Source organism: Lingula anatina, chromosome 9 (assembly GCF_051362555.1).
Source record: "Lingula anatina isolate TDL-2025a chromosome 9, LinAna3.0, whole genome shotgun sequence".
NCBI classification, from domain to species: domain Eukaryota; kingdom Metazoa; phylum Brachiopoda; class Lingulata; order Lingulida; family Lingulidae; genus Lingula; species Lingula anatina.
The window spans coordinates 11,020,009-11,036,354 of record NC_141775.1 but is presented as its reverse complement, the minus strand read 5'-3'; the positions used below and the strand labels follow the sequence as shown (position 1 = coordinate 11,036,354).

Sequence of the window (16,346 nt, the reverse complement as noted above, 5' to 3'; positions counted from 1 at the left end):
TGGTATGATTTATTCAGAAGTCGAAGGGGGAGTCAGGACCCTATATCTGCCACTGCAAAAAGCCATAAGCAACCAGGTTAAATGACAATTAGCGCTTTACACCTTAGTAGTTACATTAAGGTGGTGTCATTAAGATCCCATAATTAATTATACTCTTGGAAAATTTAATTGTTGTACCCCCGAAGGACAACAGTTTGAAGATTAAAGTAAAACTCAACCAAACCTACTTTCAGTTTTTAATTTTGGAGCTACACACACTGGACAATAGAAGTGTCACCCCTAAATCATAGTAATCAAATTAGGCAGATCGTGGGTAGTTATAATGCCTGGTCTACTTGTAATGTGACTAATGAGTATAAAACCGCTATACCATGGAATTTTATTGTTGGTCTTGTACATGTAGGCCTACAGCAAATGTTAATCCTGTCTTCCTCCAATATGGCAAGATACAGGCAATCATCTAACGATTATAGACGTCAAGTTATTAACCTGAAGAGACGGAATATAAGCAATGTCAGAATATCGATACAGTTGAATTGTTAAGTCAGAACCGTGCAGAGGGTCTGGTCTCGGTATAGAAACACTGGATCAAGAGACACATTGCCTCTGATGGGTCGTCCAAGAAAAACTACTGACCGTCAAGACCGATGACTGATTTTGATGTCCAGGTTATCAGGGTTCGACACTGCTTGTCAGTTGACAACACAGTGGAAAAATTTCACACATAAGAATGTGTCTGTGAAAATTGCTAGGCGTCGGTTACATGAGCAGAGAATGTACAGCAGGGTAGCAAGACTGAAACCTCTTATTTCGTTACAAAACAGGCAATGTAGAGTGAACTAGGGCCAACAGGATCTGGAACTTGACAGTCCATGACAATTGGTCCTATATAGTATTTTCTGACGAGTGTCGCTTTGGTCTGACCTCTGATGACAGGCGTGTACGATGCAGGCGAACTGCTGGTAAAGTATTTGAACCACATGCACTGAATTTTCGAACCCAGAGCAGCATATTCATCATGGTGTGGGGCTGCATAAGCATCCATGGCGTTGGTGGATTGGTAGTGGTTGATGGAAACGTAAATCATCAGAAATATATCGATGATTTGGAGTCAGACTTGCTACCATCTATTATTAACATGTTTGGTGACAGGAATTATCCATTTGTTCACCAGGATGGCAATGCTCCTTGTCACAGGCCCAGAGCAGTTGATGATTGTTTTGACCAACAGGACATTAGCAGGATGATGTGGCCTGCACAGAGTTCGGATGCAAACATAATAGAAAATGTGTGGAATGATATGTCAAAACTTTTTACAAATGCCCGATCAACCAGCAGACGAACTCTGTTTGATTAAGTGTTTCATGCTTGGGCCAACATAAGCCCTGAACGCATCAGACAATTATATGAACCCTTGCCTTGTAGACTGGTAGCTATTATTAGGTCACGTGGTTATGCCACTAAGTACTGATTTTGAACTTGAAACTGCATATCTTGTTAGAATGTATATTTTGTTCTCATATTTTTTTTTTTTTTGTGTGTGTGTGTGTGTGTGTGTGTGTGTGTGTGTGAAAGTTGATGTCAATAAAATGATACCAGGAGCATATCATTCCACAGTCATTTATCTCCCCCAAAGTATTGGTTCAGTAGGGGTGACACTTTTATTGTCCAGTGTGTTATTGTATGGTATAAAAATCTAATACAAAATGGTAACTTTGTTTGGAACGGGGCGCTATACCCAAGTTTATTTTAGACGCTGCAGAAGGACCCTGCAATAAAACAGTGGTCTCTAGCACAGAATACAAAACTGAAGAACATCACTTCCAGAGCCTGCAGCAGGTAGCGACCCCTGTGATAAAAAAAATAGGATCCCTCGTTTACACCTTCGTAAAATAAAGGATATTTCACTTCACCACGTTTTAGTGTCTGCGTGTGCCCAAGACCGCGGAGTTACCAAGGAGCCGCACAAGCTTCGTTGGTGGGCATCTGATCAAATGAAAACTTTCTACCTTGTCACTGATAAAGGCTTCTTGCATGAATATTTTCCACATAGGTTTTCTGCACATAGGTTTATGAACTTGAGAAATAAACGGCATTTTTTCCTATCTTTCGGCTAATTATCTTTAGTATTTCATAAACTATAAGACTGGTAACTGAAAACATTTGATAGTTTAAAATTTTGCTCATCCAATTACTTGTCTCGCAATGAGGAATGGATATTTGAACGCGTTTACTTTGTACAATTTACTTAAACATCATGTAGTTATTCAAATTTATTTGTTTATCTTACTTATTTCATACATATGTGTCTCCAAATGAAAGAAAACCAGTCTCTAAACCTAAAGGTACCGACTGGTAACAGTAGCTAGTGTAATAAGGTATCCTTTGTCTTTGTAGTGAATATTTTGCAAAGGTAAACACTATTTGACTTACTTAAAGATTCAGATCATTAAATACATTTGTACAAATAGTATAAAAAACAAACAAACAAAAACATAACTTACAAAACATGATAAAGATACAAAATATCCATACGGAATGCTTTTGTTAGGTTAATGACTATAAAATCTTTATCAGCCCCCTCTTTTTCGGGGGGAGGGGGTTTGTCTTTGTTCGAAAAAGCGTCAATCTGCTGGTGATGGTTGAAATTATACCTCGACTCATGTCGGTGTCTAAAAATTAAGGAATGGCAATTATATTCTTATCAACTGCATCAAAATTGCAACAATGGAGTATTACTGAAAAATAATGTCTGTAGTAATATTGGCCCACCAGCTAGTACACAAGATTCATGGAAAAGTACATGGGATTATCCAGTTTCTGAGTTGAAAATCATCTTTAAAAGAATGAAATGCAATTTCCATGCAAACATGTAGCATTTTTAGACAAACGAATAGAAAAAGAATGTTCTAATTGAATAAAAATAATTACAGAATCTTAAAAATTCTTAATCCTAAAAATACCGTCATAGCGTATTTTTCCGGCTTGAAGTCAATTCATTCAGCGTATAATTAAACAAAAATCCATCCATTTCATAAAATTTCCATAAGGTGTCAATTTCAGTCAAAGATGAATTTGTGTAATATGCCTTCCAAACATCCGCAGACGATACTGCAGACATGTTGGAAGTAGGATACTGAAACGTATCTCCTGCACCAAGCATTCTGAGCGCCATATTCATGTCACGATCTAGAGTCTCGTAATGTCCAATGACGTCATATTTCACGTCACAAGGATTACATAATTTATCATACGTCCTCCAATGCCGGTCAACCGACTTGTCCACTTGTTTCAACGTCAAAATTAAAAATCTTACGAACTGAATAAAAGAAACTTTCCTCCCATCCACCGTCTCATTAAGTTTGAAATTCCGTGCGATTGCTTGACCAACGGTTCTGGAGTAATATCTATTGTTTCCTTTTTCTAATTTGCTCCGGTATGCCGACACCAGTCGCTCAAGTGGATGCCGGACAGACATCACTTTCAGATAGTTCTCGAGACGAAACCTAATCCCGTAGTCGGAGAATTTCCACAAAGGCACCAGGTACTTCCTGTAGGAGGCGTGTACCAGACCGCCGTTTAGAGACTGGTATAATTTTGGGTCTACGTTCCTCGTAAGGGCGTACATTAGGCGTATCATGTTGGTACAACCCACCTTGGGGACCTCACAATAGATAAGACCATGGCTGTCGTCCACCTGAAAAATAATCTGCCTATATTAACGAGGTTTCCAATTACTACGGAATTATTTCTTTTTGTATTTGAAACATTTCCAAGTAAAGACAAAAGCAGTAGTAGATGGTTGGGATGATGACATGAAGTTTTGAAAAAAATTATGTGTAGAGTTGGTTGTTGTTGTTTACAATGTATATTTTCAAGCTGGCGTTTATCCAGTAACCCATTTTGCCAATCTCTACATGAATATTAACACGTATTTTTACTTATTTCCATAATCTCTCTCACCCTCTTCTCTCTCTCTCTCTCTTTCTCTCAGGATCACAGATTGATTTTTCATTAGATATTCACGACTATGTATCTGGCTAATTCGTAACACAAATCTCTCGCACAAGAGAAGAGTGCTCATAATTAATCTGCAGTCCTGGTGGAGGTCACACTATGTGTGTGTGTGTGTGTGTGTGTGTGTGTGTGAGTGTGTGATCTTTACACATAGGTTCTAATTGCGGCCTTTTTTCGCAGACCATTTCTTTAAAAGCAACACAACCAAATAAACCATACTAAGCGTTTGAAATTAAATAACGATTTCGCACAAAAACATACCCATAGAAATGGTGTAAGAATGTCGCGTATTGCCAGGGTGTCGTAATTCGCCGCCATTTTGTGACGTTTGCACATTGTCGTCAAGTGATTTCTCCTGGTCATGATTTCTCTTTGCCAGGCCACTGGCACGGCGTTCCAGTTTACGTGCTGAGAAAATAAAAAGACATGGCCAAATTTAGTCTTAGATCCATTTTTTTCCACCAAAAGGAAGTCCTCCTCAGTGCAGCGAAGAGCAGAAGAAAAAATTCTGCACATACAGGTTTTTTAAACATCTTTTACCTCGTTTTCTTTTGGATGGAAAAAAAATTGAATCGCATAAGACTAAGTTTTATATAACACATTCAGATGAACTTATTTTCTAACACGGCCAAATTAATATAATGCACTTCTCTGAATCTAGGACAGTGCAGTTTTAGATCCACACATGTACTTGACAAAAATTAGTTGTGTAATTCTATTTTTGTCAACCTTTAATCTATACAAAGATTACGACAATCAACTCAAACAATTTATCTTCAAAAATTTACCTGTGGTTCCACTTTGCCAGCTTCTAAGAAAAAATACGAAAACATTCTTATATTTAAAACAATCACAGCAAAAAATAACAAACATTCAAGACCACATATTGATCACAATTCTTACTATCAAAAATTCATATCTTGAAATACTGTCAACAAATGTGTCTGCTTATATCAGACGAATTCATATATCAGACTGAAATTGATGAAGTCTTGCCCTTCATTTAAAAAATAATATAATTATGATTTTTTATTCGCTCTTTTACATCAGAGCCAGGTGTATAAATGTAGAAAATAATAATAATAATAAGTATGTATAAATTATTAGTTACAATTACACAAAACTAAAATTCATCCAACTTTCTTGTGAACTGAAAATACCTTAGAAATGTAATAACTTAATTATTAACACTATTGGAACGATGAAGCTCATTTTTTCTCAAAAGAGAACCCGAGGTATTTAGTCAAACGTATTATCATTGCTTTAGTTGAATTGGTCATTATACATGTGAATTTGTCACAGATGTTTAGATGTGTAACACTTATTGTGCATGTCTCAACAAGTCATATAGTCCCACTGCAAAAGATAACTTACTCGTAAATAACTTATAACTTAAAGTCCTAAAATAGACACATATCTCTGTACAAACCAGATTTAGTTATACATATATGAAATACTTACTGTATCTAAACATGTGTTGAACAGGTGTAAACGACATCCAAATATAGAACAGAAAAAAGAAGTTCAGTAGCACGCAAAATATTCCGACGCTTCGAGATGACGGTATTAAATGTGACGTCATCTTGACGTGGAGCGGCACGTGACAGTCACGTGCACTGGCATGCAGACGACGTGTGGCACTGGCGACCCATTCTGGTACAGATGGTCAACGTTAAATGTCCAGCTGGAATTTAGATTTGACAATTAGATATGATTATATCCATTGTGAAAAGCAGATCTTTGTAGTCCGTAACGCCCAATATACAGTCCCAGTGAAACGGTAAAATCTATAAATTCATTTCGTCGGCCAAATGTATTAAGGGAGCAAAGAGAAAAAAAGAATAACCTGCCAGTAACACAAAAAAGTAAAAAAGGAAGTGGCATTTCTCATAATTTAATTAACACTCACTAGCTTTAACGTACAGATATATACATTCATATCCATCAATTCACACAAGCACCCGCATATTTTTGAAAGAGGATTTGTGGTAGGCCCTATGCTGGTTCTGTGGCGTGAAACACAGCTCAAACATGTTATTCAATAAAACGCCTTGTAGAAAACTACCGACAAACACGGAACTGTCCGTTTTACTTCTAACTGCATTGTAAAGCGGGTATCAGAATAGAGGTGAGTAGTTTTGAGTATCTTATCATCCTCTATGCATGTTTCCCACTGCTTCTATACTCTTAGTCCGTAACGCCTAATATACGTTAAACGGTAAAATCTACTGCATTAGATCGTTACACACTGATACTGCCCACGTCAAAATGTTTAAAAATTGTCCCATGATATAATACTGAAAAACTACAATGCGGATTTCATATGAAATACCTGATGTCTCTATTGGACGACATTTTATGGAAGCAAAATTCAACCTAAAGATCCGTGTCACGGATGTCAGAGTTGACCCACAGCTGACGCGGTCAACTGGACAGCTGTTAAAATGGTCAAACGCATGCATAATTTAAACTGTAGACTTCTTCACGACACGTCTTGTTCCGATAAGCACTGGTGTCTTCCTGGCGATTTCAGGGCTTCACAACAAGACACAACATTGCCACCAGAACTCAGCAGCCACTGCTAGACGAACTCTCAATGTTATTTTCTTTACGGCCATAAGGCGGAGAAATGAAGCCGCACTATCTTAATTTTTAAATTTTATTAATGTGCCGATTTGATTCATGAACCGAGAAAAAGGGAAAATCTACGGCAAAGCTATAAACAATATACCGTATCAATCCGGCCTAAGTATGGAGGCGGCAACGGAAATTCTCTCTCATGGTAGTGATGAGTCATATTTTTCACCACAGTTTTTCAAGAGAGATTGTTTTCAGATAAAGTGCTTCACGGACAGCGCCTTACTCAACAAGTGGAATGCGCAGAGGAAGCGCAAATTCTGAAATTTATACAGCGAGCTTCCAAATCGAGTATCGAGGGGAAGTATTCTCAAAAGAGAATATTGCTTATTTTGTATATCCTTGACGCACATGTACAAAAGGTTCTAAAAAACAAAGTTCCTTCTGATCTAATTGTAGTTCTCTATAGAAATATGAGAGACCTCACCTAAAATGCAGCAAACATCTAGCACATAAATATCGAGCTTCATAATTCGCAAAAAAACACTGCTTATTGCTACAATAATTTATGTTACAAGAGGTAAAGGATCTGACAAGCAACATATCTAGTCTTATTTCGGTTACGTCTAGATATATGAACGACCTTACCTGAAATACCACAAAATATATGCAGAAACATGAATATCTAGCGGCAGAATATTAATAGTGAACAGTATATTTAACGCACTTGTTCTAAGAGCACTTCACAGCGTATCAACAAGAGGTCAAGCAACCTCCAGTTTCTGAAAGGGCTCTATACGCGAGCAGTAAAAAGGAGGTGCTCTCCCAAACATATTGTGATCGAGAAGTTACTGTTAACTGTCCATACAAAGAATCTTATCCATACAGTGGCTGAGGGCAGAGACAAATCTCTCTCTCTCTCTCTCTCTCTCTCACACACACACACACACACACAAACACACTTTCTCTCTCTCTCTCTCTCTCTCACACACACACACACACGCTCTCTCTCTCTCTCTCTCTCTCACACACACACACACACACACACACACGCTCTCTCTCTCTCTCTCTCTGCTCTGACCTACCGTACCTCAATGGCATACAATCCTTCCATTCACTTGACGCCCACGACTTTTCCGCTTTAAATGCCCATTAAAAGTCACTCGCGGAGAGTAGAACTTTTTAATGCTGCATTAAGCTCAAATCGTCTGGCAATACCAGACAAATTCGCCCAAAATACCACGCAGTCTTGTGTTAACATGTGCTTAGGCCACACCTTCAGTACTTTGATATTTTACTTCACTGGAAACATTACATTGACCCGCATCTGGGTTTGTTTGAAAAATGCTGTGTTGCCGTAAAATACTCTAGCTCACTCGCCTATTAATATAACTTGTTGAATTAATCACGATATTTTTGCCTTAGTGAACTAAATCACGCAAATATCAACTACTAGATCTGGCGTCATATACAAATGAACAATGTTGTGTAATAGGAGTGGAGTGAGTTTTCAGTGTTATTGCCCTCTTGTAGCGATTGAGTTTAGACCTGTTGTATTGTGCAAAGAATGAATTAAATTCAAGGTCTCTGCTTATTGTGTGAACAAAAATAAATGCAATCTTACTATTCCGCGTTACTTATGTCTGTGTGCGTGTGTGTGCGTCTGTGTGAGTGGACGCACGCGCGCGCGCGAAGAGCGAAGAGTGCAGGAGAGGCAATCTCTCTTTTTGTAATCACTATCAGCAATTCAATTTCCTTATTTCAAACGAAAAATGCCGAACACTAAACCTGCCTGCGTCGTTTCCTGTAGCTGCAGCTTGGTGATTAAATGTGCGACAGCAGATTTTATACTTTAACTGTATAAACACGACTGTAAATTATTTATTATTATTGTTTTTTTTTTACGTTGTTTTTGCGTCATATCTATTTTTCTGGAGAAGAAGGCAAATCATTGTTCGACCCGTTCCTGCACTTAGACTGCATTCCCACAGATTTAGGTCGATTCCTCTTGATCGACCTAACTCCCTGGGGGTTCACTTTAAATTGCTGTCAGCCGAACGGGCACGAAAGTTAATTACCCCCTTACAGCTTTTAGTAGGCGGGGCAGACATTTAAGCCGGCTAAGCTGACAGTAATCTAGTGAGACTTCCCACGGGGATAGATCGATCTAAAATCTGTGGGAACGCACTCTTAGATTCGATGTTTTGCACATAACTCTTCTAGTTAAATGATGAAGTTCTAAAACGTTCAAAATGTAAACTTAATTCAGATTTGTTTTGCATCAAATCGCCGACAATAACATCGAATAAGGAGGACAAAAGAAGATTTTCCAATTTGAATGCCGAGAGTTAATTCTTACGTCATAGTAGTACATACATGTCCAGCATGAGTTGAAAATAACGTTGATTATTGCATAAAATAATCTTCTGCTCCAAATTGAATCAAGTTTATTCTGCCTGGCAGTTATACTGATGCCAAGGTCATGTTTTTTTTATTACAGTGACATCCGCCCCTCTCCCTCCTAAAAAAAACAGCCACCTGAAAAGGCCTGGAGGCGATGTTCACTTATACATGCTACAATATACACTTTTCTCGTGTAATTGCGTCTGTATAAATTAAATAATACTAAATACACTGTCGAATTATTTATAAAACATGGGTAAATATATAAGCGCTAATATAAAACTACTGGTGTTCATATATTGGGATATGCAATCCTTGAACTGGTTCAAACTGGGTGCAGACTGGGTTCAGACTGGGTTCAGACTGGGTTCAGGCTGGGTTCAAACTTGGTGCAGACTGGGTTCAGAGTGGGTTCAAACTGGGTGCAGACTGGGTTCAGACTGGGTTCAAACTGGGTGCAGACTGGGTTCAGGTTGGGTTCAGACTAGGTTCAGGCTGAGTTCAGGCTGTTCAGGCTGGGTTCAGACTGGGTTCAGCCTAGGTTCAAGCTGAGTTCAGGCGTGGTTAAACCTTATCAACCTATTTGCGCTCACAGTGGCATATGTCGACCCAGTTGAGAAGAAAAAATGAAAGCTAGCTTTCATTGCGCATACGTTAACGCAGGCTGTAAAAACCTGGGGCATTTAGCTCTTGTTAATCTGCCTATAAATTGAAGTCGTAAAATTTCAAAAGCGTAATCAAAAAGCCATAAAAATGACATAACTCGTAAAAAGGACCCAATCTTCTTATAGCATGCATTGATTATTACTTTGATACCTTTGGTAAAATTCCTCTTAAGTTCTCCATACTTATGCTTCTGGGTTTTATTCATTGGTATTTTTGCACAGCACTTTAAAACTGCCTTCCACGTCCCATGCATTCACGCAGGCACGTGCGTGCGCACGCACGCACGCGCGCGTGCACACACACACACACACACACACACACACACACACACACACTACCACAGGCAGTGCCAATGCGAATTATAACATACAAAACCCATCTCTCACACAAAAAAGCCAAGTCTTCATACTTGATACGTCACGCATTTTTTCTCTATATGTATATTTATAACAGACGGTCTGCATACCAGCACGTACATTGCTTATCGATACAGCACTTACTTAAGTTCTGACATATTACGAAAATTAGAGAAGTTGTAAGAGCCATTGTTATCAACAAGGGCAATAGATTCACATTTACAGGTACATACCTCTTTCCGTCCGCTTGCGTTAAGATATATAAGCGCTGTGAATACACATGACCAACGTTTAACAGCGTGAAAGTACTAAATAATTCATACACCGGCAAGTCACAGCTGGTAGAAACATAAACTAAGCGTCTTATTATGTGGGCGCCATTCGAAGCATATTTTCTATCTCTGTTTTTTAGCCTCGATTTAGTTGCTATGAAAAGAATACGAGGTAGCTAGGGGATTTCTAATACATTTTTATCTGACACATTTAACAGTTCAAATTTAACAAAACAATTAAAAAGATACACATACGTTACTTATACGCTCACTATATAAGTAGTTACAGTTATACGCTCATATACGATACTCATACGTTAATATACACTACATCTACAGTGGTTATATGTCAACATGCGTTACTCATATATTCGCAATCCATACGCAAGTTGTACGTTACAAATACGCTCGCTATCCATGCGTCAGCTGTACGCTGCTTATACGTTTACCAGTATTGCAAAGCTCTGGAAGAGGATGATTTGCCAAAAGTCCAAAATAGTGGTATTACGCAGGGCCTCTGTTAAGTGAAATACGGCGAGCCATTTCCAGGATTATTTGAAGGGGGGGGGGGGTCCGAAACGACAGGCCTGTGTTTTGGAGAGTAAAAGAGTAAACAGTGCCCTTTGGTAGCCTACGGTTTACAACTATAATTTAGCTAGTCAAGATTCTAATTTCAAGAGCGGAATATTGGTGTAAGGGGCGGATCAAGGATTATTTGAAGGGGGGGCGGATGCAAAGCCGACCCCCCCCCCCCCCACCACCACCACCGCCCAGGCCCACGGGGGCGCTTATGGGACCCGAAAAATTTTGGTATTTAAGAGGGCAAACGGTGCCATTTGGTACAGTTTAGAACTATGATTCAGCTAGTCAAAATTGTAATTTCAAGTTGGGACCACTGGTGTGATTTTTTTCAGAAATCGAAGGGGGGGGGGAGGCCAGGACCACCCAGACCCCCCCTCTATATCCACCACTAGGTGTGATATATTTTTTCAAAAACCGAAGGGGGGTCAAGCGTGCACTTCGGACTAAGTGTACCAGATGCATAACTTTTGAAACGGTCCTTTTTTTCTTGTTCTGGGGAGTCTGTATAACTGGTTCTATGAAATTGATGGCGGTGATAGCACATTCTTCTTGGGTGCCGGTGTAACGACGAACCTGAAGGTCCGTGTAACAGAAAGTCCGCCCTCCATACAGTTACATTGGTTAGGGTTAGTTTGACCTAAGTGGGTCAAAATCTAGGGCGAGGCTTACCTGTACAAATGAACATGGAAGCGGACTCTCTGTTATGGGGGGACTCTCTGTCACGTTACACTGGTGTGGCAGGAATGGGAGTCCAGGGTCCCATATGATAAGTAACCTTTAGGTAAGCGTTTAACGTAGTATTGGTCCGGGGTTGGTGTATGGGACGAATGTCACCTGTACAAAGTAATGGGAACTGGACTACGGTTAATAGAGGACTTCCATTCCTGACACATCGGGATAACTCGGCAACTGCGCCATCTACCGCAATGTGCAGGGTCGCACTGTTGTCACATCTACCACACTGTGAGTGAGTCACCAAGCGATTACGCTGACTAAAACCACACTTATCGCGAGGATTAAAAAAATCTCTTCCTCTCTCTCTCTCTCTCTCTACCTGTGGCGTAGACGATAAAACGTATTTGTAGTTATTCCCATGAATTTGGTTCAAGCTGCAACTTTATTTAAGTCGACCTATTAAAGTCGGGGAAAAAGTCTTGTGCAAAATCGTTGATGGTCAACATGTGCAGTTTCGTTTGATGGATGCTGAATGATCGTTTTTCACCAGAGCGATGCCTGTCTCTTTCTCGCTAATATCATGGTCACGTATTAAGGCGGAAAAGTATTGTAAATAATTGAAGGCTTCTTTCACAGTCAGAATAACAATATGAGCCGCTGAGGACGAAGCGTCTTTGTGGAATACAAACGCATCCCGTTGAACTCTACTTTTTAAACTGGCGACGAATTTCAACAATTTATTCAAGGTGAGTTATTACAATTATTGTCAGCTTTACGTGTAATCCATTCATTTGAAAAGGGTCATTAGTGAAATAATTTTGTTTACATCACCGTATTTCTTTTTTTTTCTTGGGGCAAATAAAAACCCTTTCTTGATCCAGAAACTGAAAGGGCCATATGACGACCACAAAAGTTGCCTTTAATTAGGGGTTTATATGGATTTTGTTTAATGTCTGTGCGTTAGAGAGAGAGAAAGAGAGAGAGAGAGAGAAGGGGGGACTTTGTTAAGGGTATGTCGAATATATTTAAAATTAAAACAGGCATGGGCTTCTTATTCAGTGTTATTTAACGAAACCAAAACCAAGGCTTGCGCCAATATTTTCGACCCCTTCCAGAACGAAGTGACTGATTCTTCAACCAGTTCCTTCCCATCACATGTCCGAAGGATTTTTTTTCTTCAGCCCACTTTCTTAAAGAAAGAGAAGAACAGCCATGAATAGGTGGATCGATAGACGGATGGAATGAAGTAATTAGGAAGTGATAAACAATAAAAGAAACGCTAAAACATGCTGCAGACAATCACATTGTTGGAGTAGTCTTAGCACTCAAACACTTATTGCTATATTGGCCCCATTATCGTAGTCTAATAGGCCCTTATGATCCATATCGCGAAGAAATTAAAAAAATGTATCAGTAGTCGCCACTACTGTCTGTGTCGATCTGCGGCTAAACCCATATACCCATATTCTATGCCACGAAGAAATGCAAATTGTATGAGATCGTGAGACATTTTTCAACGACAAAGCACACGTTAGAGCTATCAAAGTAAAAGTTATCAATGCATTTGCAGATGTTTCTGGGAAAATGTCCGGCCCTCGGGCCCCGGCGGTTCGGTCCAGGCACGAGAACCGTTTACACGGGAATTTACGTGGTTTGTCTGGTTGTGGGAGTTGCGATTTTGCATGGGATTTTGGCAGTTATTTTGGGTAAGTCTCAGCGACAGCATACAAAGTGTATTCTAGCGCCCCGAACGAACATATAGAGAGTTTAAGTAAAACTATGCTTTTCAATGAAATTTGTCGACAATTGTGGGATATCAGGCCCGTAGCCGGGGGTGGGTGGGGGGGGGGGGGGTTCGGGGGGTTCGAAAGAACCACCCTTTTTGCTGGGAAAAGGTCCACTCTGGGTAAAATTTGACCTATGTAGACCTACTTGAGGATTTTATGGTAAAAGGTCCACCTTTTCAGAAAACGAACCCCCTCTCTGAAATTGCTGGCTACGGGCCTGGATATATTATCGTTACTTTGTCTTGCGAATACAACTCCAACAGCGGTTGGTTGTTTATGGCGTTTGACATTCTAAAACAAACACGGGCCTACTAATTTCAAATTAAGATTGGTCTTAGGGTGCATTCAGTACAGATGATCCGCGGACTAAATATGGCCGACCCCACTAAAAAGAGATGCTGCTTATTCCCTGATGGTTTCCCCGCCTCTTCATGTGCCGTCGCTGTAGGGCCCTAGCTATTAAAACACGGAGCCGAGATTATATGGTGCGAGTGGAGGCGTGGAGACTATTGGCGACACCGATTTAAGGGTTCCAGTCATATTTTGTCCGCCGAACTGTTAGTACGCGGATCATCCTGTCCTGAATGCACTTTTAGAATGAACCTTTTAAGGCTAAGTTTTAAACCCAAGGAATCCACCTTGGCTACGGACTCAACGCAGAAATAACGCAGCTTTAGCCTAAACCCGTTAGCAACCCGTTTGTTATTGCTCGTATTTAAAACTGTGTTTATTGACTGCCGCCGAAAAGACAACTTTTATGAAGTAGATGACGTATAAAATTAGGTATGTACTGACACAGAGAAAGGGGGTTATAAATTAGTTCCAGATTATATAGCAGAGGAAACGTTCACATTCCTTGCGCTGTCAATTCTATCTTGTGATACATGAAGAGCTATATCGGAAATTCAATTTCTTGCGGCTTTCATGGGCTTGAAAAGAGTTTCCGTTTCTTGAGAGACATTTTGACATGGTAGATATTCCATCACGATGAAACCTTTTTGATATTTTCTTTTGAGAGAAATGACTTCAAATATGAAACCTTGGGGAACTTTATAACCATCTGCAATCGCTGAAATTCTTCTGTAACTTCAAATTAAAACCTTACTTCACATGTTCAATTCAAGGTGGAATTTCACCGAGTAGACCTATCTAAAAAATGGGTTTGAGACACTCTTGATTTTTCTCGTGTTATATTTTTAAAGCGAGATTACACGTTTTAAATGTATGAAAGTCTTAGAGCGCATTCAGAACATCGGACTAACAGATCCGCGGATCAAATTTGGTCACCCCACTTGCATGCTTGTTGCGCAATCCCCGCACGGAACCTATTCAGTGTGTAATCAGGAATTATGCCGCCATATTTGATCCCCGAATCTGTTAGTCCGCTATTCTGAATGTGTTCTTACTTGGAGAGATTTGGACTTCAAGGAAATGCACAAACTGCCTCATTTTCTGGGATCAGTACGACTATAATTATTCATGACCAATTTCTTTAAGAACTCAATTAATTGTTACCATCAGCTCGCAGGAAATGGATGTTTTAAAAATGCATGTCCTTAGCAAAATAAAAAAGTTTGCAGCAGTATTGTTTGCAAGAGTTTGTAGGAGTTTGCAAGAAAAACATTATTGCTGCTAATTTGCAGCCATATTGCAGCAGATTTGCAAAAGGAATAGCAGTTTGCAGCCATACTGCAGTAAATTTGCTGCAACTTTGCAGCAGGCCTTATATTTTGCTAAGGGTATTTTACCATTGTAGGGATTATGGACTCGTAATTATACAACTGTCATTGCAGTCTCGAAGGAAGCCTCGGTACATGTAGCTAGCAGAGAATCATTACAATATCAAGTTGACCAAGAAACAAACATTCTTCAGCGTCGCAAGAAAATGGTAGAAGATGGATGTGCAGCGTCAAATCAAACCCTCTTATCGGTTGAAACGGCAGCCATGTCTATAAAAGGTTTGCAAATTCCCAAAAGAACAGTGGAACAAAAGTATGTTACTTGGATATTAAATGATGAACAAACAAAAGCACTGTACTGTATCGTTCCCAAGACTGGCTCTACAAATCTTCGCCGGATTTTTGCGGAAGTGAAAAGTCGCGGGAAGAATAAGACGGACCTTTTCGACTGGTCAAAATTGGCGGCAGGCAAATCGTGGCATTACAACTTCGATTTTCTATCACAAAAAAGCGTGGAACAAATCACCGGCATACTGCAAAGGAAAAACAACATTAAAATCTTGAGCGTCCGTCATCCGTTCGAAAGAATAATATCACTTTACAGAATGTTTTTTGAGGGGAAAATCTTCGAGAACAAAACCGAAAGTATTATTCTAATGGCTTCCAGGGGGATCGCGCTTCTGATAAGTCGACAATTCAATCTTCCGGGCGGCACACTGGACATCACATTTCCGCTTTTTATTAAGTATATAGTTCGCCATGGCAACTGTGTCGAGAGTGGGGACTGTAAGGTGGACTGGTATCAGGCACACTGGAGTCCAATATGGCGGATGTGTCGCGTGTGTTCACTAGGCTATGATCTCATTATAAGAATGGAGACGTTCGACCGGGATTTACCCGAAATTTTAAAGCTCGCAAATATTTCAAACACCACCATCTACCCTGCTCAGTGGAAGAGGACCAGTAAAGGGATAGTTGAGAAGTATTTCTCACAGCTCTCCCCGGAGTTGATTGAAGATCTAAAAGAAATGTACAGGATGGACTTTAAATTGTTTGGATATGACTACTCTGTATCGGATAAATTTATCGACTGATTACGGTTAAGACAGACTACATGTAAGTGTACCCGAACCACTTTAAATACAAACTGTGAATCTATTTCCTTTTTACGCATCAGGAAAAAACATTCCTTTTTATGGGTTCAGTTTCGCATCTAGATATGGCTGCCTTTACATAGATGCAACAGTAAATCATTAATTAATTAAGTAATTAATTAATAAATAAAATTATTTATTTATTCATTGTTTGGGTGTATGTCTTTTGTTAGGCCAC

General features: G+C 39.6%; 1 protein-coding gene across 3 annotated transcripts; it reads right to left on the bottom strand.

The window, feature by feature from the left end:
* Positions 1-1,563: 1,563 nt before the first annotated feature.
* LOC106158819 (carbohydrate sulfotransferase 11-like) lies at positions 1,564-11,773 on the bottom strand. Of its 3 annotated transcripts, none has more exons than XM_086996226.1 (5): positions 11,543-11,773; positions 5,479-5,701; positions 4,806-4,828; positions 4,279-4,425; positions 1,564-3,697 (listed from the first exon to the last, which is right to left on the bottom strand). In XM_086996226.1, the coding sequence occupies exons 2-5, from the start codon at positions 5,597-5,599 to the stop codon at positions 2,966-2,968; spliced, it is 1,023 nt and encodes a 340-aa protein (XP_086852352.1). In that variant the 5' UTR covers positions 5,600-5,701; positions 11,543-11,773; the 3' UTR covers positions 1,564-2,965. The 3 variants fall into 3 exon arrangements, with proteins under 3 accessions (XP_086852352.1, XP_086852351.1, XP_086852350.1); XM_086996225.1 differs by lacking the exon at positions 11,543-11,773 and adding an exon at positions 10,253-10,389; XM_086996224.1 differs by lacking the exon at positions 11,543-11,773 and adding an exon at positions 7,685-7,868.
* Positions 11,774-16,346: the final 4,573 nt, after the last annotated feature.

Bases quoted from the DNA above. Each gene is read 5' to 3' on its own strand.
- LOC106158819 (XM_086996226.1), bottom strand. From the start codon at position 5,599: ATGACGTCACATTTAATACCGTCATCTCGAAGCGTCGGAATATTTTGC. The intron at 4,829-5,478 runs GTAAGTATTTCA...ATTTTTTCTTAG, and splicing joins TCAACACATGTTTAGATACA to AAGCTGGCAAAGTGGAACCA. The intron at 3,698-4,278 runs GTATGTTTTTGT...ATTATTTTTCAG, and splicing joins TTCTTACACCATTTCTATGG to GTGGACGACAGCCATGGTCT.